This window comes from Zootoca vivipara, chromosome 11 (genome assembly GCF_963506605.1).
Source record: "Zootoca vivipara chromosome 11, rZooViv1.1, whole genome shotgun sequence".
In the NCBI taxonomy this organism is placed as follows: Eukaryota; Metazoa; Chordata; class Lepidosauria; order Squamata; family Lacertidae; genus Zootoca; species Zootoca vivipara.
The window spans coordinates 63,865,558-63,889,206 of record NC_083286.1 but is presented as its reverse complement, the minus strand read 5'-3'; the positions used below and the strand labels follow the sequence as shown (position 1 = coordinate 63,889,206).

General features: G+C 55.5%; 2 protein-coding genes across 3 annotated transcripts; one reads left to right on the top strand and one right to left on the bottom strand.

Annotated features, from left to right (window-relative positions):
• Positions 1–3,188: 3,188 nt before the first annotated feature.
• Positions 3,189–6,723, top strand: LOC118077200 (avidin). Of its 2 annotated transcripts, XM_035100676.2 has the most exons (4): positions 3,190–3,346; positions 3,937–4,150; positions 4,439–4,559; positions 6,056–6,723. In XM_035100676.2, exons 1-4 carry the CDS (start codon positions 3,221–3,223, stop codon positions 6,087–6,089), a joined length of 495 nt encoding a protein of 164 aa, XP_034956567.1. In that variant the 5' UTR covers positions 3,190–3,220; the 3' UTR covers positions 6,090–6,723. The 2 variants fall into 2 exon arrangements, with proteins under 2 accessions (XP_034956568.1, XP_034956567.1); XM_035100677.2 differs by lacking the exon at positions 6,056–6,723 and having other exon boundaries at positions 3,189–3,346; positions 4,439–4,563.
• Positions 6,724–7,033: 310 nt separating this feature from the next.
• Positions 7,034–23,520, bottom strand: GBA2 (glucosylceramidase beta 2). Its single transcript, XM_035100675.2, has 17 exons — positions 23,166–23,520; positions 21,935–22,026; positions 21,662–21,777; positions 21,214–21,432; positions 18,099–18,338; positions 17,768–17,870; positions 17,503–17,656; positions 14,963–15,088; positions 13,907–14,085; positions 13,536–13,640; positions 13,171–13,278; positions 10,853–11,004; positions 10,287–10,393; positions 9,011–9,153; positions 8,763–8,878; positions 7,871–8,062; positions 7,034–7,772 (listed from the first exon to the last, which is right to left on the bottom strand). Exons 1-17 carry the CDS (start codon positions 23,405–23,407, stop codon positions 7,536–7,538), a joined length of 2,631 nt encoding a protein of 876 aa, XP_034956566.2. The 5' UTR covers positions 23,408–23,520; the 3' UTR covers positions 7,034–7,535.
• Positions 23,521–23,649: the final 129 nt, after the last annotated feature.

The following is a 23,649-nucleotide window of genomic DNA, read 5'->3' as shown; positions in this document are numbered from 1 at the left end:
CAGTAATCTTTGAGAATTCCTGGAGAACAGGCGAAGTCCCAGCAGACTGGAGGAGGGCAAATGTTGTCCCTATTTTCAAAAAGGGGAAAAGAGAGGACCCAAACAATTACCGCCCAGTTACAGGTAGGTAGCCGTGTTGGTCTGAGTCGAAGCAAAATAAAAAAATTCCTTCAGTAGCACCTTAAAGACCAACTAAGTTTATATTTTGGTATGAGCTTTCGTGTGCATGCACGAAATCTTGTATCTGAAGAAGTGTGCCTGCACACGAAAGCTCATACCAAAATATAAACTTAGTTGGTCTTTAAGGTGCTACTGAAGGAATTACCGCCCAGTCAGCCTGACATCAATACCAGGAAAGATTCTAGAGCAGATCATTAAGCAAACGGTCTGTGAGCACCTAGAAAGAAACGCTGTGATCACTATAAGTCAGCAAGGGTTTCTGAAAAATAGGTCATGCCAGACTAATCTGATCTCATTTTTTGACAGAATTACAAGCCTGGTAGATGAAGGGAATGCTGTGAATATAGCCTATCTTGATTTCAGCAAGGCCTTTGACAAGGTGCCCCATGATATTCTAGTAAAGAAGTTGGTAAAATGCGGGCTAGACAATGCTACCATTCAGTGGATTTGTAACTGGCTTACTGACCGAACCCAAAGGGTGCTCCTCAATGGCTCCTCCTCATCCTGGAGAGTAGTGACTAGTGGGGTGCCACAGGGTTCTGTCTTGGGCCCAGTCTTAGTCAACATCTTTATCAGTGACTTGGATGAGGGGCTTGAGGGCATCCTGAGCAAGTTTGCAGATGACACCAAATTGGGAGGGGTGGCTAATACCCCAGAGGACAGGATCACACTTCAAAATGACCTGAGCAGATTAGACAACTGGGCCAAAGCAAACAAGATGAATTTTAACAGGGAGAAATGTAAAGTACTACACTTGGGCAAAAAAGAAAAAGAAAGGCAAAAATACAGGATGGGAGACACCTGGCTTGAGAGCAGTACATGTGAAAAGGATCTAGGAGTCTTGGTAGACCACAAACTTGACATGAGTCAACAGTGTGATGCAGCAGCTAAAAAAGCCAATGCAATTCTGGGCTGCATCAATAGGAGTATAGCATCTAGATCAAGGGAAATAAAAAAATTCCTTCAGTAGCACCTTAAAGACCAACTAAGTTTTTATTTTGGTATGAGCTTTCGTGTGCATGCACACTTCTTCAGATACACTGGAAACAGAAGTGTCAGACCCTTATATATATACAGAGGGTGGTGGGGGTGGGTGGGAATGGGTGATGGGCTGATGGGAGTGGTAAACCTGTGGATGGCTGTTAACGGCTGCTGATGGCTGCAATTAGTCCTGGGGGGGGGGAAGCAAGGGCTGAGGCGCTAAAGAAAGCTTGATCATGCATAATGAGATAAGAATCCGATGTCTCTATTCATCCCAGGTGCTTCCATGGTTTTAAGCTTGGTAATGATTTCCAATTCAGCAACTTCTCTTTCCAGTCTGTTCCTGAAATTTCTCTGTAATAAAACAGTTGCTTTGAGCTCTTTTGAGATCTTGTATAGAATGTCCTGGGAGATTGAAGTGTTCTCCTACTGGTTTTTCAGTCTTCTGGTTCCTGATGTCAGATTTATGTCCATTTATCCTTTGGCATAGGGTTTGTCCTGTTTGTCCAATATAGAGAGCTGAAGGGCACTGTTGGCATTTGATGGCATACACAATGTTAGAAGATGAGCAATTAAATAGTCCTGAGATGGTATGTTGGATGTTGTTGGGGCCAGTAATGATGTTGTCCGGGTGTATGTGGCAGCAAAGTTGGCATCTGGGTTTATTGCAGGCTCTGGTACCAGTGTCCATGTTAAGTCTGGTGGTTGTATTATTGTGGGTGAGGAGTTTAAGATTGGGTGGCTGTCTGTAGGCAATGAAAGGTCTTCCTCCCAGAGCTTGAGAAAGGGAGCTGTCATTGTCCAGGAGAGGCTGTAGATCTCCGATGATGCGTTGTACTGTTTTAACTTGGGAGCTGTATGTGATGACTAGTGGTGTTCTGTTATTTTCTTTTTTGGGTCTGTCTTGCAGGAGGTTCTCTCTAGGTATCAGTCTAGCTCTGTTGATCTGTTGTTAAACTTCATCAGGTGGATATTTTAGTTCTAAAAAGGTTTGCTATAGATCTCTTAGGTGAGTTTTTTTTTTTTGCTTTGACTCAGACCAACACGGCTACCTACCTGTTACAAGAAAGAAGATTCCACCTAAACATTAGGAAGAACTTCCTGACAGTAAGAGCTGTTTGGCAGTGGAATGTGCTGCCAAGGGGTGTGGTGGAGTCTCCTTCTTTGGAGGTCTTTAAGCAGAGGCTTGACGACCATATGTCAGGATCAGGAATGCTTTGGTGGTGTTTCCTGCTTGGCAGGGGGTTGGACTGGATGGCCCTTGTGGTCTCTTCCGATTCTATGATTCTATGATTCTAAGATGCAGGTTAATTAAGTAATGAATTGCAGGTGTCTGCTGGTTAATTATTATTAATAATTTTATGATTTCTATGCCACTCATCTGATGGGGTTGCTTCAGCCACTCTGGACGGCTCCCAACAAAACACTAAAAACACACAATTCCTGAACAAGGAAGGTCCACTGTCCCTGAGCCCTTCTGTTCCAGCTCAGCCACTGAGATAATCTGCTGTAGCATCACTGGTCATTCCACAAGTTCGCCAGACTCAGCTGATGGCAGTATAAAACTGAGCCTTTGGTGTCATCGACCAAGTCCTATGGAACTCTCTGCCACTGGAGATTCCACAGGCGCCTTCTGTGCCAAATTCTAAACGCCTGCTGAAACCTCTTCTATTCCTCCAGGCCTAGGCAGGCAGCTAAGAACACAACCCCCACACTGGTCAACTGAATATTGTTTCTAATTCTTTTGATTTTCGCTTGTTTTCAACTTATTATGATTTTACTGTATGGTTTTATATTGTTGTAAACTGTTGTGATATATTTCCATGGTACAGCAGTATACGAATAAGTTTTAAATAGATAACGGCGGCTTGGCAGGTGGTCGAACATCTTGCCTGGCCAGGGTGGGGAGATGCCCGAGATGCCTCTGCCAGCCCCTCCGCCCCTCTTGGCACCGATCTCCGTGCCGCGCCCACCCGGCTTGCGCAATTGCCCGCCCGCCCGGGCGCTATAAGAGGACGGCCGCCGGCTCGACGAGGCTATTCCCTTCACGGCATCGAGGATGGCGCAGCGCACGGTCTCTCTCAGCAGCATGGCAGAATTGGCGCTCCTGGGCGCCCTTCTCTCCCTCTCGCTAGCCAATTCGCTGGCGCTGGACGTCCAGAAGGAAAGCCAGACTCCGGCCAAGGTAGGGCCAGGCAGAGGCGAGGCAAGGAGGGCGGGGCGGGCAAGCGGCGCCGGCTGCAGTCGGAGAGACCTCCGCATCTGGGCAAAGGCGCTTTGCGTGGTCTCCGCCTCGCTCTCCCCTCTGCGAAACAGATCGGCAGCAGCGCCTCGCCGGAGGAACGGAAAACGAAGCCCCAGTCAGGGCGCAGGGCGCGAAGGGAGCGGAGACGTCGGGGCGCTTCCCGGCGCGCTTGTGGGGCAGGGTGGGCTGCTGCTGGCTTCTCTTCCTCTGGTTTAAGGCTCCTTCTTTCGCAGGGTCTTTCTGACCTGCAGCTCCCACAGGCGCCTTGGAGGAGGTTGCTTCGGATGGGATTGAAAAATGTTGCGGGGAGGCAATAAAAACTGCTGGCTTTGCGGGGCGGGGAGCTGGAGCAGGAGCGATATTCACGGGGCGCAAGGTGCCCATTGGGGCTCTGCGCCCGTTTGTGTGCGGCCGAGGGGTCCTCTCTGATATGCTGGGGAGTTGCCTTTGGGGTTGGACTTGATGACCCTTTAGGGTGCCTTCCGGTTCTGCCCTTCTCTGACCCGCTCCTCTCCGCTCTGGCTCCGCAGTGCAACCTGGAGGGGATGTGGGTGAACGACCTGGGTTCCAAGATGGTCATCGGGACCACCAACAAGGACGGCCAGTTCTCGGGCTCCTACCTGACCGCCGTCTCGGCTGCCACCGACGCCTCCATCCGGGAGTCGCCTCTGCACGGCAGGCAGCACCACACCAACCAGCGCGCCCAGCCCACCTTCGGCTTCTCCGTCAGCTGGTCCTTCTCCGGTACGCGGGGGGGGGGAAGGGCAGGAGCCTCGCCGGGATAGAGACGGGTCGGGGGGGGGGAGGAAGGGCAGAGCAGGAGGCAGGAGCCTCGCGGGGATAGAGGGGTCCGAGCAGCTCCATGGACGGAGAAGAGAAGGGCCCCCAGTTGCCCTTCCCGGTCATGTGGTGGCTTCTCGCCCTTCGGGCTTGGTAACCTCCCCACCATGCCCGCCCCTGAAGACCCTCGCAGGGGAGGCAGAGCGGCCTCGGCGCCTGCCCACCAACCTCGCTCTCTCTGCCCCCTTGCAGACTCCACCACCGTCTTCGTGGGGCAGTGCTTCCTGGACGAGAAGGGCGAGGAGACCCTGGAGACGATGTGGCTGCTGCGCCAGGAGGTGGCGACGCACGCCGACGACTGGAAGGCCAACCGGTAAGCGGCCTGAGGAGCGACTGGGGAGGGGGTCCCGCCCGGGAGGTCCCACCCCAGCCATTAAAACAGGCAGGCGAGACCCCGAAGGGGCGCAGTCGGGGCTGAGCATCAGTTCCCTCCCTTTCAGGACTAGAAGGGAAAAGCAGCTCTTCCTAGGAAGACTCCCGCTTTCCCCTCCGCTTCGAAGTAGATCTCGGAGACTATTCAGCTCCCTCCGGCCCCGAGAAGCGGTGGGGGGGGGTCAAAGGCTATCCCCATCAAAAAAAGGGGGTAGGCTATCCCCATAAAAACGCAATCCTGCCAGAGGCGTCCAGGAACTCCCTTGATTTAGCCCAGTCCGCGAGAGCGCGGTGCTGAATTAGGCTCTTCGTGTCAAAGGCCAGGAATGCCTTCAGCCTCTAAGTAACTGCTCTCAGAATACGTTGCTTGCTTCCGAAGAATTCAATCCTAAATTTGCCCAAACTGGAGCGCTGGAACCCTGCCTGCCTCACCTCTAACGCGCATCCACGACTGGTCTTAAATTGAATTTTATTTTAATCTGGGGGGGGGGGGATAAACCTGCTTACTAACCTTAGGCGATGTACACCTCCCCAAGCAAGCAGCTAGACTAGCCGGAGAGAACATAAACCTTCTTTGGAGGTCTTTAAGCAGAGGCTTGACAGGCATATGTCAAGAATGCTTTGATGGTGTTTCCTGCTTGGCAGGGGGTTGGACTGGATGGCCCTTGGGGTCTCTTCCAACTCTATGATTCTATGAACGAGACGTCTGACTAGCCTTCTCGCAACAAAAATGCTTTCAGCTACCTTTCGAAAGAGCCTCGTTGGGGGGGGGGGGGCTGCGCACCTCCCGTTAGTGGAGAAGGCATTCGGAAGATGCCGCGAGAGAGCGCGACTCCGACCACTTGGGGAGGGAACGTCATGTAAAATGGTCGAGGCGGAATGTGGGGGGTGGGCCAACCCTTTTGAGAAATCCTGTCCCAAGACGCGAAGAGCTTTGACAATTTCTTAGGCAAGTCCAGTGACGGCCTTTCCTGGACCAGCCACAAAGGGATGCGTCGCCCTACACGGGGCTTTGTAGCAAGATCCCCTTGGAATCCCCCCCCCCCCTGCTTGCAGGACGGCGACCAAGGCATCTCGTCCCAGGAGCCAAAGCAGCCCCCTCCGCACCCGCAGAAGCGAGCAAAAGGTTCTCTGAGGCCACTTGACAAAGGGGGCTCCAGGAGCCCCTCCCTCCTCCCTCCCGAAGGGGAGGACAGCCCCATCCAGTCCATGCTTGCTTGCAAGGGGGCTGCCTGGGATGCCATCGCTCGGCTCCTGGCCCATTCTGGTGCCACTGCTGAGGGCAAGGCTGGCAGGCTCAAGGGGCCGTGGGCACCGGGAGGCTCTTCCAAGGACACTTAAGCCACTCCTGGCCCCTGACCCACAAGTCATCCAAATCAGTGAAGGGCATTTGCTGGACAATCCTCAGTCTCTCTCTCTCTCTCTCTTTCCTTGCAGGGTTGGCAAGAACGTCTTTGTACGTGTCAAATAAAAAGGAACCAGCATCTGGGCCTGCTCCTGCTACTCATGTGTAGAACCAGCTAGAATACTCTCCCTCCTTCTGCACTCCACCAGCACTGCCCCTCTGGCCTCTTCTATGGGGAGGGACAAAAATTGGGTCACCCCCCACCAGCCTGCAGCCCCCCCCCCGTTTGGCCAAGGGTGGCTCAAGAAGGGCTCACCATCCCACTCACTAGGGCAGGGGTTGGTAACCTAAGGCCCATGGGCCACAAGCGGCCCACGGGGGTGGTTTAACCAGCCCCCGAGCCGCCTTCTCAGTGAGTAACGCGGTACGAAGACTCGCTTCTGTGGCACCAGAAATCGCATCTGCGCAGATGCTAGACATGACGGGCGTGCATGCGCTCCGGCCCCTGGAGGCTTCTCCACTGGAGTAAACAGGCCCAGGCGAGGTAAACCTGCGCTAGAGAGTGCATTTGCTGCAAGTCTGCAGGTGGGGGAAACTTTGGATGCAGCGGTTGCCAATAGTATATTCACTGTGCTTGCTGGGGGCTTTTTAGTGGCCTTTCTGTATTTTTAAGCTTTCTTTTGAATTCTCTGTGCCTGCCCCAGAGAACTGTCTCATGGGCTGATGACCAAAAAACCAATAAAGAAACTTTTCCACCATTGTCAATGAAAAATCACTCTCGAGGCTAGCCTACCATTTGAGTATTTGGATCCCAGAGGGGAGCCTGACCCTTCCCCCCCCCCACGACCCCCAGGAGAAGGCTGAGAGGCAGGCACAGAGGATCACTGGGTGGGGGGGGGCAGGACGTTGATGCAGCCCCTCCCCGCATTTAGAGAACTCTGCTGGGCCACAGACCCAACAGGCCAGGCAAGCACCAGGAATGGCCAGGGAAGGGGGGGCCTGCCCACCCCCCTAAAAGCACGCCTGGAGCAACAGACACCCACCCACAAAAATACACAGAGAGCCCCCCCTTGCCAACAACTGTTTATTTTAAATTAAAATTATTCTGCATCTAAAAATAACTCTGGGGCACCCCCCAGATTGTACAGAGCTTGATTGCGTGCAAATCAATCATAGGAGAGAAAGGAAGGGGGGGAGCAGGTGGTGAAGGGCCCCTTCCTCCACCCCCCCCCCTGAAAATGGAGCACCGCTCCTCTCGTGAACTGGGGGGGGGGCAGGGACACCTGCCACTGACCCCCAAGAGGAAAGGGCAGTCAGAAAGAGGGGGGGCAGAGAGAGAGAAAGATCCTTCATACACACCGTGCAACAACAGACCCCCCCCCGGGGAATGGCTCAGCCATGCAAGCCCCCCCCCATGCTTAAGGAGACTAAGGGGGGCCTTGCCCAATAGAGAGGTGGCAGCAGCCCCACCCACAGGCCCCTCCTTCTTCCTGCCGGCTTCCTTCCTGGGCTGGCCAGTTGTGGGACCCCCACTCCTGCAGTGGGAGGGAGGGGGGGATCCACTTCATGGGCTCACGGCGGTGGGGGGGTCAGAGGCCTCTGAGGAAGTGAGGGGCGCCTGGGCCTCTGCTGCCCCCTGCGCTCCAGGGCCAGCTGCATGCTCCAGATGCTGAGGGGGCGCATGTAAGCCAGCGAGCGATAGACCCTCTTCTGGCAATAGGCCTCGGGGGTCTGGAAGGCCATGCCCAGCCTCTCCCACACTGTCCGGTAGCAGCCCTCGGCCGTGTGGAAGCCCTCCTGGACCAGTCCCTGGAGGAGGAGGAAGAGGAGGAAGACAGGGGGGTGAGAGCCAGCCCCCAGCCCGCCTCTCTCTTGCCCACCCCCCCCGTTGCCCACCCCCCACTCACCTCCTGGATCATGGTGGCGGCCAGGGCGTACACCACGCCAACCCAAACCTCGTCCGACTGGACGCTGGAATGGTCCGGGACCCCACTGGGCCGCATGCCGTTGACGGCACCCATCGTCCCCTGGGAGAAGCCCATGACGTTGCGCTCAAAGATGGTCCTCAGGGCGCTCAGCACGTGGCTCTGGGGAAACACCTGCGGGGAGGGAGAGCAGCGTGGGACCCCCAAGGGCCATCTAGTCCAACCCACCCCAATGTGGGAGGGGCAGAGGGAGAGTCGGCAGGACTCTGGTCTCCTGACACCCAGGGGGGGGGGCTTGCCCTCAAGTGTTTTGCTTTTATTCTGCATCTTGTCTTTTTACTGTGTCTTTTTATGCTGTGAGCCGCCCCAATATCTTCAGATGAAGGGCAGTATACAAACCTTAATAAATAATGATGATGTTATTATTATTATTATTTATACGCTGCCCTTCTGACTAGATTGTCCCCACAAGATATTAAAAACACAAGCCCATAGCCTTTCTGTCCCAGCTGAGCCACTGAAATCATCTGCCGTAGCATCACTGGCCAATTGAGTTTGCAAGACTCAGCTGATGGCAGTATAAAACGGAGCCTTTAGTGTCACCAGCCAAGTCCTATGGAACTCTCTGCCACTGGAGGCGCATTCCCTGCACAGGGCTGCTTTCGGATGTATTTTCAAAGTGATTTGATGCAAGCCTCCAAGAGGGGTGCCGGAGCACCCCCCAAACCCTGGGAGAAGGTGGGGAGTCCCTCCACAGGCTGACCCTCCACCGCCATGGAAGCTCACCCAGGAAGACTCCCTGCGTCCTGGTGGGACCCTCATGGATGTGGCTGAGCCCCCCTCCCCCTTTGGGGACCTTCCTTGGCCTCCTCACCTCAGACTTGCCCTCTCCCAGGCCGCAAGCGCGAAGGAACCACTGCCCAGCCAGCTGGTCAGACATGATGCTGTCCGAAGATGTGCTGGTGCTGCTGTCGTAATTATAGTATTTCCCTGGAGGAGAGGAGAGGAGGGAGGGTGATCCCGGGCGGGAGAGAGGCGCCTGCAGCCACCCCAGAGATCCACCCCAGAGATCCACCCCCGCCCGGAGAAGGTAGGCAGGCAGCCGCCTTTGTCCCCACGCACCGTTCCAGAGCAGCTTCTCAAAGGCCGCTGTGCCCTTCGCCAAGATGGCAGAGTATGTCTGCCGGGCATCCTCCTCGCCCAGGAGCTCCGCCATCTTGCACATCATGCTGAGAGCCGCCAGCCACAGGCTTCCGCAGTAGGAGCTGCCAAAGCAAAAGAGGAGGTTGGCGGGAGCCAGCCCTGGCACACGGGCACCGCGGGGAAGCCTTCCTGGCTGGGAAACCGGAGCCCACGCTGTGCCACCACCAGAAGGGGTGCTGGAGGGCAGAGCAGCTCTGGGACTTTGGGGTCCACTGACCGACCAGAGGTGGGCACTCTCTGGCCAGAGAGAGAGACCAGCCCCCTGGCAGATCTCTTTGCAGAGCAGGGCAGCCCCTGGGCCCACCCTCTCTCATGGCCAGGAGGGGACAGGGCTGCATCTACCCCCTCCTCCGTGGCCTGATCCAGGCTGCCAAAGAGAGAGAGCCTGCCTGGCACAGTCTCTTGCTGGGCAAAGAGGGGCAAGTCTCTTGCTGGTGGGTCTTCAGCCTCCCAAAATCCACAGAGCAGGCAGCTCTGCTGGGTCCAGCTAACCTGATAAAGGACCCCCCCTTCAGTGTGGGAGGGGCAGCCCCAAAATCTCCATGCACGGTGAAAGGAGCCAGCCCTGTTCCCCCCAAACTCAGACACACCCACCCTCCCTGAGGCCACCCACAAGCTACAGGCCAAAGCCCCACATGGCAGCTCTGGCGCTGGGGGGCTGGAGGTGCCAGCTGTCTGTCACTTGAGGAAGGGGCTTGATTCATTCATGGCGCCTGACTCCTAGACAGGGGTGCTGAGTTGACAAAGGACAGCTGGACATATCAAGGGCCCCATTGCCTTCAGGAGCTGAGGGCATCATCCAACCAAAATCCGGCCCTGCGTCACAGCTGTGACACCCTGCAGCACCCCCTATGCTCAGTGCCCAGTGCGGAGGAACCGGTCGCGCTGCCCTAAATCCGCCTCTGATTCCAACTTGCCCCCATGTTTTTCCATGGGGCAGAGATTATGCTGGGGGAGTCGGATCCTGCCCCACAGACCTCGACAGCTGCACCGGCTGGCCCATTGGCTGCCGCCCTCTTAGTCTTGGCAGCCGTTTTGGCAGAGGGAGCCCCTCCCCCTTCCAAGTGCAGACCCTCCCCGCCAGATGCCTGCCTGGGCCTGCCCAAAGGTTGACCAGGGCAGCCCTCCTCACAGAATCACAGTCGGAAAGGGTCCCCTGAGGGTCATCCAGCCCAACCCTCCCCTGCCTGCTCACCTGGCGCCCGTCACCACCCAGGCGTCATAGGTTTGGTCGGCGAAGCCAGAGTTCTCGATGAGTCCATCGCCGTCCTTGTCAAACTTCAGCTCGGAGTCCATCACGGCCTGCGGGGAGTGGAAGGGAGGAGGTGGGCCCGCAGCCGCCCCAGCAGCCCCCCGCCCCAGCCTTGCCACTGCCCCCCAGCCCGCCTCCTGACGTTGCCTATACAACACATTGGCGACAATGCCGGCACCCTGCCTTTTCTACAACCTCATAGACTGAGTTTTTAGCACCCTACGGCTCCTGGGAACAACGTTTTCTCTTGAACTCATTTGGAATAAACAAAGAAAATGGAAAACCAGGCCCAGAATCGGTAAGAACTTTGCTATATTGGACATTATAAGTTCGCTTTATTTTGGGTAGCTTGAAAGTTTGTGTGGCACTTCACAAGTCATTGTCTCTTGTTCGCAAATCAGACAAAGAATGCAAAATTCCTTTGGAAACAATTGTCGCCAGCGTGTTGTATGTGTTGCGCTGTCTTGATCAACAGCACAGGTGGGTTTTTGCTTCTATCCTGGCGTTACCTGGCAGACGGGCCACATGTCCCGCAGGTAGGCAGAGTCGTTCATGAGGTAGAAGTCGCGATACACTTGCAGCACAAACTTCAGGTTCAGGTCCTTCCAGGCGGCCGTGTCGTGGATCAGGTAGGCATTGATGTGCTGCCAGGGCTCGTCATCTGGGGGGGGGGAGAGGAGGGGGGCAGAGTCAGGCCCTGTTGCCCCACCCCTGCACACAGGGCACGATCCGGGCACGCGCCTGAGAACGGCCAAGCAGAAAGAGGGCTGGCGAGGGAGACAGGAAAGAGAAGCAAAGGAGGACCCCCAGGGGGGATAAAAATAAATGGTTTCTTTTTAAAAATTGGAGTTTTTTTAAATTGGAGTTTTGAAATAAAATGCTTTTGGAAGAAAAATCTTTCTAAACACTGTATAGCTTTCTGCTTAAGTTACATTATAATCCAAAGGCTATTCATCAGGAAATAAGGATTTGTTTTAAGTTTTTCGTGTGTGCTAAAACTCAGCCTGGCGTGCTATGGTCCATGGGGTCACGAAGAGTCGGACACGACTAAACGACTAAACAACAACAAAACTCAGTCCAAGTTGTTATGAAGGAAATGATTATTTTTCTCCTTCCAATAAAGTACAGCAGAAAAGTTGTCCAAATCTAAAGTTAACTTATTAACCTCGCCATAATTTCATAATTCTCTTTCTATGTATTTCTAATAATATAACCACATCAGTAATTTTTTATATAACTGTAAAAACTACTCTGAAAATTTATTATTCCAAAAATGAAACCTTGATCTGGTTGAAAATATTAAGATTATAACAGCAAGAAGGAGTCTTTCTGTTAAAAAATGATTCAAATCAAGTCTTACTGACCAGTGGAGGGAGGGAGGGTCTTACTGACCACGGAGTCTTACTGACCACGGAGGGAGGGAGGGTCAACATGCAGGCTTTTCCATGGAAAGATCAGAGGGGGCACTTGGGGGCAACTGAGCTGGCAGTGAATGCCAAGAAGCAGCAGCCGTGGCGCCTTAGGGAGACTCTCAGGCCCCATCCTGCCTGACGTGGGGCCTCAACTGGAGAGCCAGGGAGGTGCAGCGGGTCAAGGGCTGAGCTACTGGGACCTGGGAGGGAGACCCGGGTTCAAATCACCACTGGGCTATGACAGGAGAGTCTCATAGTTAGTTAACGGAAAATCTAAGGGGAAACTCAAAACAATTATTTACTGAAAAATGGAAAAAAATTAGGAATTATTTGCAAGGAAGTGATAATAAGGATGGACTCTTCATGGCAGTCTTGGAAGGATGATTGGCTGGTAACAAAGAGCTAAATAATCGGGTATGATCAAATTTAGGGACCCAGGTGGCGCTGTGGTTAAACCACTGAGCCTAGGGCTTGCTGATCAGAAGGTTGGCGGTTCGAATCCCTGTGACGGGGTGAGCTCCCGTTGCTTGGTCCCAGCTCCTGCCAACCTAGCAGTTCGAAAGCACGTCAAAATGCAAGTAGATAAATAGGAACCGCTACAGCGGGAAGGTAAACGGCGTTTCCATGTGCTGCTCTGGTTTGCCAGAAGCGGCTTTGTCATGCTGGCCACATGACCTGGAAGCTATACGCCGGCTCCCTCGGCCAATAATGCGAGATGAGCGCGCAACCCCAGAGTCGGTCACGACTGGACCTAATGGTCAGGGGTCCCTTTACCTTTTTATGATCAAATTTAATTTGTACAAAAGAAAAAATAAGAATTTGATGAGTAAGGTTTGTACATTGGAAATTTAAATGAGACACTCAGCGGATGGTGACGGGAAGTCAATGGTATTATAATTATTTAATTTTGTAAATGTGATGTAATATCCATATAAATGTTTAAAATGATATATGTTCAATAAAGTATCATATAAAAAAAGGAGAGTCTCATACCAAATTCAAATGAAGTGTAAACAAGGTTCTTGGAACCAATGGTGGAGACGCTCTATGTACCTCAAGAACTTCTTTAATAAAAACTTTAAAAAACAAAACAAAAAACCACTGGGCCACGAAGCTCACTGGGTGTCTTCGGGGCCAATCACTGCCTCTCAGCCTAGCCTCCCTTACAGGGGTGTAGGGGAGACTAAATGGGTGCAGGGAGAATCGCTGGCACCCCCTTTGAGCTCCTTGGAGAAATGGTGGGCTAGAAACGCAAGAAAGGAAATAAAGAAAGGAAAGCGGGCTTCTCTGATATGGCGAGGGGGGCATCGCTGTGCCTGCTGCAAGATCAGCCTGCGCCTCTTTCGCCAAGGGTGGGGGGGGGGGCTGCCCTTTGCCCAGCAAGCGCCAGGGCGGCTCTGGACGTGCGGCCTCACCAGGCTCCCCAATGTCATGTGGCACCACATTGCGCAGCTTCACTTGCGCCGTCTGCCCGCTCATCAGGTACATGCGCGGCCGGGTGTCCTCGCTCAGGATGGCGGCCGCTGCGGGAGAGAGAGAGAGAGAGAGAGGGTCCGCGGTTGAGGGGTCTCGCTCTCTCTTGGCCTCCCCCCTTGGGCTCAAGGGGCCTTGGCCTCCTCCCCAAAAGGCAAGGCCCAGGGAGAAGGGGCGCTCTGCTCCTACCCACCCCTTCATCCCCGGGACCCAACTCCAGCAGAGGCCACCCCATGGGGCATTTGGGGAGAGAGACGCCTAGGAGGCGCTGGGCAGACGGGCAGAGGGAGGGGCGAGGCTCACCCACCCATGTCGTACTGCAGGCTCAGCTCCAGTTTGGGCCACAGCATGGCGAGGGCGAAGGAGGCGTAGAAATGGACGTCATAGGTGTTGTACATGAGGTACTCCTGGCCTGGAAGCAGCAAACAGAAGCGGGCAGGTGGGCACCGGCGGAACTCCCAGCCCCAAGAATGCACACACCATACGTCCAAAGAACTCCCCCCTTCCATAATCCTGAGAACTGTAGTTTATGGGTGCTGGGAATGGCAACTACAGTTCCCAAGGTGCACATGCTTTAAATCTGTGGTGTCTCAGTCTGACCCAAGGCAGGGGGTGGCAAAGCCCCTCGTGCCCTCCCCTCTCCCCGCCCGCCACATGCCACAGAGTCCTGCCCCTTACCTTCCAGATATGCAAACCTCCCGTAGTCCTTCAGGACCGCAAGGTGCTGGGAGAGGCCCAGGGAGGCCCCCAGGGAGGCCGCGGGGTCTTCCAGCTCAAGCTCCACCCAGAGGGTCCCTCCGTCTGCCAGGAAATACAGCTCATTGAAGATGGCGGACTTGTACCAAGGGGGCAGGTCGCTGCAATGGGGGGCGGAAAGAAAGGCACTTGTACATGGGCCGCCCCAAGGAAGAACCAGCCGGCTACCCCCATGCCCCCCCTCAAAACCACAGGAGGGGGAGGACCCTCCTTTGTCAGAGGTTTTTAAACAGAGGCTGAATGACCACCTGCCAGGGGGTGGGACTAGATGACCCCTGGGAGCCCCTTCCTGCTCTGCAATTCTGGGATTCTATCCCAAGGAAGGAGGCACAGGGATCCCAAAGCCCACACCTGGGAGCAGTGCTAGAAATTAGCCAGGGGCCAGGCCCCCTTTGCTACTGGCATGGGTCCAATCGCAACTACCTGGAGATTTCTGGGCGCCAGGTTGGCAACCGTAGCTTAAAAACCTCTGCCTTGGTCCATAGTGAACGCCATTCTCACTGTGCGTGTTTCTCCCTCTTGCATACCGGGACAAAGGATTAATTGTACGAGCAAGTGATGGCCAAGCAACGTAGCTGAGACCATCAAATCGGAGAATTGGAAGGGACCGGGGGGGGGGGGTATCATTTAGTTCAGGCCCCGGGCGAACAAGACATTCCGTTGTGGTGACCATGACCGAGGTTTAAGGGGCATCTGTTGACTAGCTGATCTATCGGAGTGTCTATCCCTGTTAGGGAAGGAAAGGGAGCTGGCTGGGGCAGAGGGCCACCCCACGCTCAGGGAGGGGCAGGACTATCCCTGGGGCAAAAGGCAGGCAGCAGGCATGGAAGCTGCCCTGGTGTGGGTCCCTGAGCAGCCTGGCCAGGAGAACCTCGTCCTGCGGGGGGAGCTGTGCCAGGCCCTTCCTCCCAGCCAGGAGGTGCTCCAAGCCTCTGGCTGCCCGCACCCCCAGAATTGGCAGCCGAGGGAGGGCTGTACCTGTTGTCCAGGATGGGGCGCTGCCAGGCCTCAATCTTCTCCTCCCATGCCTGGTAGCAGGAGAGGGTGTAGTGAGACAGAGCCGGGCAGGCATCTCCCTTGCTGCCAAAGAAGCGCGTGTACCTCCTGCAGAGGAAGAGGAGGAGGAAGAGGAGGAGGAGGAGGAGGAGGAAGAAGGCACATCAGGACACCAGACTCAGCACTGCCAGAAACAGCAGGCAGGGACCCTCTGCCCACTCCTTGCCCACGTCAGGCTGCTCCCAGGGGGGAGGGGGTCCTGTATGCGAGAGGCCTTTGTGCTGGCTTCCCACCTCCCAAAGGGCCCAATCCCAGGGGCTGCAGCAGGGCTGGGATCAAGCCCCTACTGCTTTAGGGGGAGAGGGGCTGAGCTCCCTGCCAGCCTTCAATTGGGGGGGGGGAGATGCCCATGTGCCAGTTTGGGTGGGGGGTGCGCTCTGCACAGTCAGGATGGTGGGGCTGCCCAGGCTTCGTGTGGGAATGACAGGGGTCTTCCTCTGCCCCCCCCCACTCATCTTCTTCTGGAGCAGGAAAAGGGCAACACAGTTCAAGTCTCGCTCAGGGGAAGAGGCAAAATGGAGAGGCTGGGCAGGGCCTGGCAGAGGACGGGTCCTGCCACTCTGCCCAGCCTCCACATTGCTTCGATTTTTCTCTCACCCTATCAGGTCAACTCCCTCAATTTTCCATTTTTCGTTTCACTTTTAGTTTGTTTACCATCTTTCTGTATCGCTACACCCAAGAGAGTTTCCAAGCCGTAGAAACACCAGGAAGCCCAAGGAAGGTCACACGCCCAGGATCAATCCCATCCAATGCCAATGAGTCCTAATAAGTGTTACTTTTAAACAATCAACTAATATGAAGTAATATTCAATGGTCTGTTCAGAATATAACATTGCACAATGAAATTAACTCTCAAAATATTGCCAAATAAACAACAGAAATCCAAACTCAAGAACTACAGCCAATGATTCCTGGACTAAACTCAGCAAAAATAGAAGCCACTTTGCAATACATCAGTTGCCACAGAGGACACAAAAGAATGACGGGAGCCAAGGTCAGAGGGGGCATCTAGGAATTTCCTGGGCTAACAGCTCAGCTCCAGCCTCTCCTTTCATGAGCCTCTTGGCCGGGGAATCTTCCTGGTTTGGGGAGGGATACAAGGGCAACTCCTGGAGGGGTTTGCACAGGGCCCTGCTCAGTGGTTGGGGGGGGGGGCATGGGGGGCTAAGGGAGGCCACAGCCAGGACGGTGGCATCAGGCTGAACCAGAGTCATTTCCTGGTGGGAAGACACTGTGCCAACTGACCAGGAAGTCTGCAAACAGCAGTCAACAGCAATGCCAACACAAGGCGGCAGGTCGGGCGGGGGGGGGGGTGTTGCTCTCCTGCCTCCCTGCAATGCCAGCCCAATGGGAAATGCCTCAGAGCAGCTTGGGAAGAAAGGAGGGTGCAGCTTACACTGGACAGGAGAGCGCCTGCTGGATCAGGCTCATGGCCCCTCTGGGCCAACATCCCAGAAGTTCAAGGATACTGACAAGCTGGAACGTGTCCAGAGGAGGGCAACGAAAATGGTCAAAGGCCTGGAAACGATGCCTTATGAGGAACGGCTTAGGGAGCTGGGTATGTTTAGCCTGGAGAAGAGAAGGTTAAGGAGTGATATGATAGACATGTTCAAATATATAAAAGGATGTCATATAAAGGAGGGAAAAAGGTTGTTTTCTGCTGCTCCAGAGAAGCGGACACGGAGCAATGGAGTCAAACTACAAGAAGGAAGATTCCACCTAAACATTAGGAAGAACTTCCTGACAGTAAGAGCTGTTCGGCAGTGGAATTTGCTGCCAAGGAGTGTGGTGGAGTCTCCTTCTTTGGAGGTCTTTAAGCAGAGGCTTGACAGCCATATGTCAAGAATGCTTTGATGGTGTTTCCTGCTTGGCAGGGGGTTGGACTGGATGGCCCTTGGGGTCTCTTCCAACTCTAGGATTCTATGATCCCCTTCCCACAAATGCCCCAATGGGATACCCGCAAGCAGGGATCCAAGCACAAGAGCAACCCTTTCCCCTGCGGAGAGGGGGGCGGGATTCAGAAGCACCGCTGCCTCTGGCTGTGGGGAGCAGAGCAGTGGCAACACAGCCAGCGGCCAGCGGTTGCCCACGCCTCATCTGCTGCCATGAATCTCTCCATTTCTCTTGGAAAGCCCTCCAGGTGGGTGGCCGTCCCTGCCTCCTGGGGCAGAGAGTTCCACAGTGCAACTCTGCGCTGCGCGAAGGAGGACTTTCTTCCAGCATTCAGCTTCCCCGGGTGCCCACATGTTCTCGTCACCCGGTCTGGGTGAGGCCGGGTGTGCCAGCTGAGCACACTGTGGCACAGCTGAGCACACAGCCTGCGAGTGCAATGCCTGGACACGCAATGCTTGGCTGAGAGGAGGCTGGAATCCGCCCGAGGCACACACCTGCCTCAGGTGATCCCTCAGGGATGAAGCCAAACCTTGAGACATGTCCCACCCACCCACAGCGGAGGTGCTCACCTGCGGTGCTCCTTCTTTTTGGAGCCAAACTGAATGCAGGGCATATCCCAGGCCAAGGCAAACTCCAGCGTCGAGTGCCCAGAAGCTGGCACCGTGCAGGTGGCACACACAGCTGCTGCGCAAGCCTCCCCCTTCTCTGTGGGGGGGCTTTTCCCTGAAAGAGAGAGCGCACTCTTTGCACGTCAGGGTGCCTGGCCTCTTGCTTCCTCCCTCCCCGCTCCCTCTGTGCCACCCCCTCCCCTTCCCAGGGGGGCCTGGGGCTCACCTGGTGGGGACGCCAGCTTGCCATCTGCCAGGAGGTCCTGCCACACTTCCTGCCCAGTGCCGGCAGGGTTGAAAGTGGTGAGGTGGGTCACGGTGGTGCCTGCCTAGAGGGGAGAGCAAAGGAATCGAAACCTGGCCCTGGGGGGGGGGGTTTGGTGGAAGGGCAGCAGAAAGCAGCAGGGATAGGAAGCCGAGCAGCCCAGAGTCCCCCACCTGTGAGACAGGCGAGTGGAGAGTGGAGTCATCTCCCCCACCATGGCAGGAGGGGCTGGCGTCCCTCTGGACGCTCCTGGCACCCGTCTTTCCTGCAGGACGCCCCCCTCCCTCCTTACCTTCTCCCGGGCGGAGATGGCCAGCGTGTAGGGGTTCACGGGGCGGCAGTGGTGGAGCAGCACCCCCCGGACGCAGCGGCCGTCCTTCTCCAGGCAGAAGGGCTCGTTCCAGTGGCCCCCCCTCCGGTCCCCCTTGGACTCGGTGCCGTTCTGGAAGGTGAACATGAGGGAGACCTCGATGTCCTCCCCACTCTGGTTCTCCACGTCCCACAGAAAAGCCCCCACGGGCAGGCTGGTGTCCTGGAGGCGACAAAAGGCAGCGAGGGGGTCAGGGGCTGCAGAAAGGAGGCTGCGTGGGGCAGGAAGCCCTTTCCGTGCACCAGCAAGGAGGCAGGTTGCGCTGCGCTACCATATCCGTGTCCAGAAGAGGGCAACCAAAATGGTCAAAGGCCTGGAAACGATGCCTTATGAGGAACGGCTTAGGGAGCTGGGTATGTTTAGCCTGGAGAAGAGAAGGTTAAGGGGTGATATGATAGCCATGTTCAAATATATGAAAGGATGTCATATGGAGGAGGGAGAAAGATTGTTTTCTGCTGCTCCAGAGAAGCGGACACGGAGCAATGGATTAAAACTTCAAGAAAGAAGATTCCACCTAAACATTAGGAAGAACTTCCTGACAGTAAGAGCTGTTCGGCAGTGGAATTTGCTACCAAGGAGTGTGGTGGAGTCTCCTTCTTTGGGGGTCTTTAAGCAGAGGCTTGACAGGCATATGTCAAGAATGCTTTGATGGTGTTTCCTGCTTGGCAGGGGGTTGGACTGGATGGCCCTCGTGGTCTCTTCCAACTCTATGATTCTATGATTCTATATCCGCACTGGGCTTGCAACTGCTTACGTAAAACAGATTTGCATTTGTGGGCTCCTATTTTTCCCCCAGGGCTGCCCTCTCCTGACCTGGCCCCGGGTTCTGCCTCAAACGGCACCTAAAGCAACAAGAGTTGCAGAATGTTGGACTGGGAGTTTCTGCCTCATTGTCTCTGTAAGACAATAAATGTTTCAGCGGTGAACACTGTTTGCCAGAGAGGTTATTCCAGCAGTTCTGGTTTGGGAGCGAAACCCCCAAACTTTCCACAACCCTGGTCAACAGCGCCTTTGGAAAGGACAACATGGAAGAGAGCAAGCCCTGAAAACTAGTATTTCAGGTCCCTGAAGGCTCTTCCATTGGCACTTCCTCTACTTAAGGCGTGTCACGATGCTAGTCCACAGAGAGTCAGAGCTGCAATGTGACCTGTGAACTGAGCCAGAGGACAGTCTGCCAAGGAAGATCTCCTGGGCTGCAAGAAAGGTTATTACTATCTCTACATTAGTGACAAATTTGCTTGCCGCATGCTCTTTCATGTAGTATTAATACAGATACTAAAACCTGTTATGCACTTCTTGGTTTGGAACAGCAGCTCGTGCCAAAACCACAAAAAGGTGTTTGTTGCCTTGAATGGAAGCCTTTTTGTTAGGTATCTCAAATCAAGAGTTACCAAAAGAAAAAGGGACATTATTTATGTATGCTACAACAGCGGCAAGAATCTTGATTGCACAATATTGGAAGGAGGAAGAAATACCATCAAAGGAACAATGGCAAGAAAAACTGATGAACTATGAGAGAAGGAGAAAAAGGACTTCAAAAGAGTCGGGGAACTATTTACAGTTTATTTGCAGAAACAACAACAGAATGGACTGGATTCACTGGCAGGATTTGAATAAACGTTCGCAATTTTGTTTGAGTAACAGATATTTTAGAGAAATGATAAGGGATTTTATTTTTCTCTAGGAAAAGCAGGATACAATAAATAAAACTCAGCAGAGGGGGAGCTGAGGGAAGTCCAGAGGAGGGGAGGGAGAATAATTCTATATAACATGATGAATAAGATTTACATCATTATTTGTTATAAAATTCAATAAATATTCATATAAAAAACTGAATGGAAGCCCAATTCTTCTTCTTCCCTTTCAGAGCAGCCACCAAGCCCACCATCACCTGAAGCCACCTGTCCCTTGACCCTTGCCTCACCAAGCCAGGCCAGCTGCTCTTGGCCCTCAGGTGTGTGAGGATGCGGCCCCCGCTCTGAGAGGTGGCCAGGGTGCAAACACGCCCATGAAGAAGGGTGCTAAAGAATTCACCCAATGCCACTTATCCCTCCAGATAATCAGGATGTGCTGGTTCTAGATAGAAACTGGGACTGGCTGGCCTTCCAAGTGCTGCCAGGATGGGACACAGCCAGGGCAAGATTTACGTATAAGCAAAACAAGCTGAAGCTTAGGGCCCCCAAATAATTAAAGGGAAAAAAACTGGATGTACATTTCCAAAATAGAAGATAAAAAACAAATGAAATAAAACCTACATACAGCAAGTGTTTTATGTTGCGTAGGCTCGTCATGGGCCCCACCTGCTAGTCTGCTCCCTAAAATATCACTGCTTTGCTCCTTTCTATATATAGGGTGCCTGCGTTCTGCATGGGCTGGTTGCAGGGCAACATGTGCAAATGGCTTTAGATACCTGTTAGGTCCATCAATGACCATATAGCATATATTCAACACAAAAAACAGTGACAATTTGTTGTTGACAAAGGACAGCTGGACATAGAAAGGGCCCCATGACCTTCAGTAGTTTAAGAGGTAAAGGGAACCCTGACCATTTGGTCCAATCGTGACCGACTCTGGGGTTGCGGCGCTCATCTCGCATTATTGGCCGAGGGAGCCGGCATACAGCTTCCAGGTCATGTGGCCAACATGACTAAGCCGCTTCTGGCAAACCAGAGCAGCACACGGAAACGCCGTTTACCTTCCCGCCAGAGTGGTACCTATTTATCTGCTTGCAATTTGACGTGCTTTTGAACTGCTAGGTTGGCAGGAGCTGGGACTGAGCAACGGGAGCTCACCCTGTCGCGGGGATTCGAACTGCTTAGGGCCTCATCAAACCTAAATCCAGCCCTAGACGCAGGTGGGCTGCTGGCTTTTCCCAGCTGGTCCCAAAAACTGCACTGCAAAGAGTTTCTCTCCAGAGAAAAGCCTGCAATAAAGGGCCAACAAAGTGAGCTGAAAAGCTCCCAGGTGCCCCGCACCTCTTTCCTTGCAATGCAACCCATCGCCCTCACTCACCTGCACAGGTACAGAAGAGGCTCACCTGGTAATCGTGAGGGATGATGGGGGAGACCTGCCGACAGGTGAGCACCACGTCCTGCCCGGGCAGCTGGTAGACAGCCCAGGCGCGGGGGTAGAGCGCGTGGTAGAAAGCGTAGTGGCCGCAGAAACCCCAGTTCCATCCTTGCAGGTGGCTGGGCTTCTCCACCGACAGCACCTGCTGGTAGACGGTCTGGCCCTTCCGGCGCAGGCAGACGGTGAACTGGTATGGGGGGTGGGGTGGAAAGCCAGGTGAAGGGCAGCCTGAGCACAGGGGAGCAAAGGCACCCGCCCTGGGGGCTCCCTGGGATGCAGGGCCTGGGAAGGGGGGCAGCTGATCCAAGAGGGCAGAGAGTCCCAACACCCCCAGAGCCTTGGCCGGCCGCACCAACTCTGCTGCGCCCACCCCAGGGGCACAGACCAGGAGGCCAGGTCCTCGCACAGCTACGCACCTGGTCAGCGATCACCGTCTTGTAGTGGTAGAGCCCAGGGTTCAGCTGCCACCGGCAGAAGTCCCCCCGCCAGCCTCGTGTGATGGTTCCGCCTCCGAAACCCCCCAACGGGCAGCCTGTGGGGGAAAGCAAGGATGGCAGGCCGGTGAGGTCCAGCCCTGCGGCCCAGCCAGGCCCCCTTCTGCTCCTGAAAGAGTGACTCCTCCCGGCCTTCCACTGCAGGGAATCCCTGGCTGGCACGGCCTGGGAGAAGCCAAGCACCGCCCCGCTCACCATAGATCTGGCGCAGGGGCTGGGAGTTGAAGAGGTTGATGAAGGGGTGCTTCTTCTCCACGCGAGTCTTCCGGTACCACCACCTGAAGTACCTGAGGAGGGAGAGGCACACCTGGAAGGTCATGGCCAGGCTCCATGGATGCATCTTCAGAACCTGTCTAGGGGCATCCCAGCTATGCAATCTGCTATTCTTTACAAGCGCATGTGTGAGCCTGCACATATATTTTATTATTATCAATTTATTTAGTTAGGCGCTGCCTTCATTGCTGACAGCGACGCGAGGCAGTTTACAGATAAGAGTAATAGCATCTGTGACAAATCAACAACAAAAGAGTAAAATAAAATGACAAAGGCCCAGAACCAGCACACAGTTAAAGGATGGGTGCCATTCCACTAAGTTAGTCCCATTAACTTCAGTGGGTCTACTGGGAGTAAAACTAAACAAACCCCACCCAATGGAATCCGCTCCCCCCAGAGGCCGCGAGGGTCCTCCCTCCAGTTGGGTGGCTTTCAAAGGGCACTGGGCTAATTCCCAGAGGGCAGCTGGGCTTCCAAAGGCTTTTTGGGGGGGTGGCTGTCAAGAGCACTGTTGGGGCGCCTGGTTGGCCAAGGTGAGGGCGCTGGACCCCCCATTTGGTAGCCACGGGGGCTTTCATGCTTTTGAGTGCCAGTGGCTGGCGCTGCAGGAGGGGAGTGTTGCTGGAGCGTCCAGGTCCTGCTCGTGGGCACCACGTTGGCCACTGCAAAATCAGGCTCCCGTGTCTAATCCAGCACGTTACCGCGCTTTGGACCCGGGGCAGCAGCAGAAGAGAAGGAGATTCCCCTCCAGCGCCCAGCCCCGCCTTCCTCCCGCCGGGACAGGGGGCCTCTGCGCACGTCCAGAGTGCCCCGAGGAAGGAGGCCCCGCTCGGAGAAGCCTCCCGCGGCGCGGCTCCTCCGCCCCAGCCGCCGCCTGCAGCCCGGAGGCCTCCCTTTCGCAGCTCCGGGCCCGGCGCCAGAGACTCGAGCCCGGCGGGGCTCCAGCGGGAAGCGGAGGCGGCCTCCCGCTCACCTTTGCCCGGGCGCGCCCCGGGAGCGGCGGGGAGGGAGGGAGGGAAGGAGGGGGCGGCCGGCGGCGCTGCTCCGCGACGGGACTGCCTAAGCCGGCTCCCCGCAGCCCGGCGGGAGGGCGCGCGAAGCGGCGGGGCTGCAGCGCCCTGCTGGCCGGGCTCCCCCGGCCTCGGCCGCTGACCTGAGCGCGAGTCCGAGGTGCTTGACGGCGTCGGCGGCCGAGACGTCGGAGGCCTGGTAGGGCTTCCTGCGCTCGGCGAAGCGGTGCGCCAGGCACAGCCGCCACCCCCATTGGGGCAGCCCCCGGCCCGGCGCCGAGCCCTCGAAGGCGCGCATCAGCTCCTGCTCCCCGGAAAGGGAGACCCTCCGACGGGCACCGGTCCTGCCGCCGCCGCCGCCGCCGTTCTCCTCGGGGGTCGCCATCGGGGAGGCGGCGCCGAGCTGCGCGTGCCCGGCCGGCAGGGCGAGTCTGCAGCTCCGCTGCTCTGCCTCGCCTCTGGCTCCGGCGGCGGCAGCAGCAACGGCCCCTCCGCCTCCTCCCGCCCCGCCCCCTTTCTGGCCGCCCGACGGGGCGGAGACAACGAGAGAGAGCCGGCAACGGCTCGGCGGCGCGGCGGAAAGAGCCGAGCTCCGCCGAATATGGGCGAGGGCGGGGATTCCGGGAG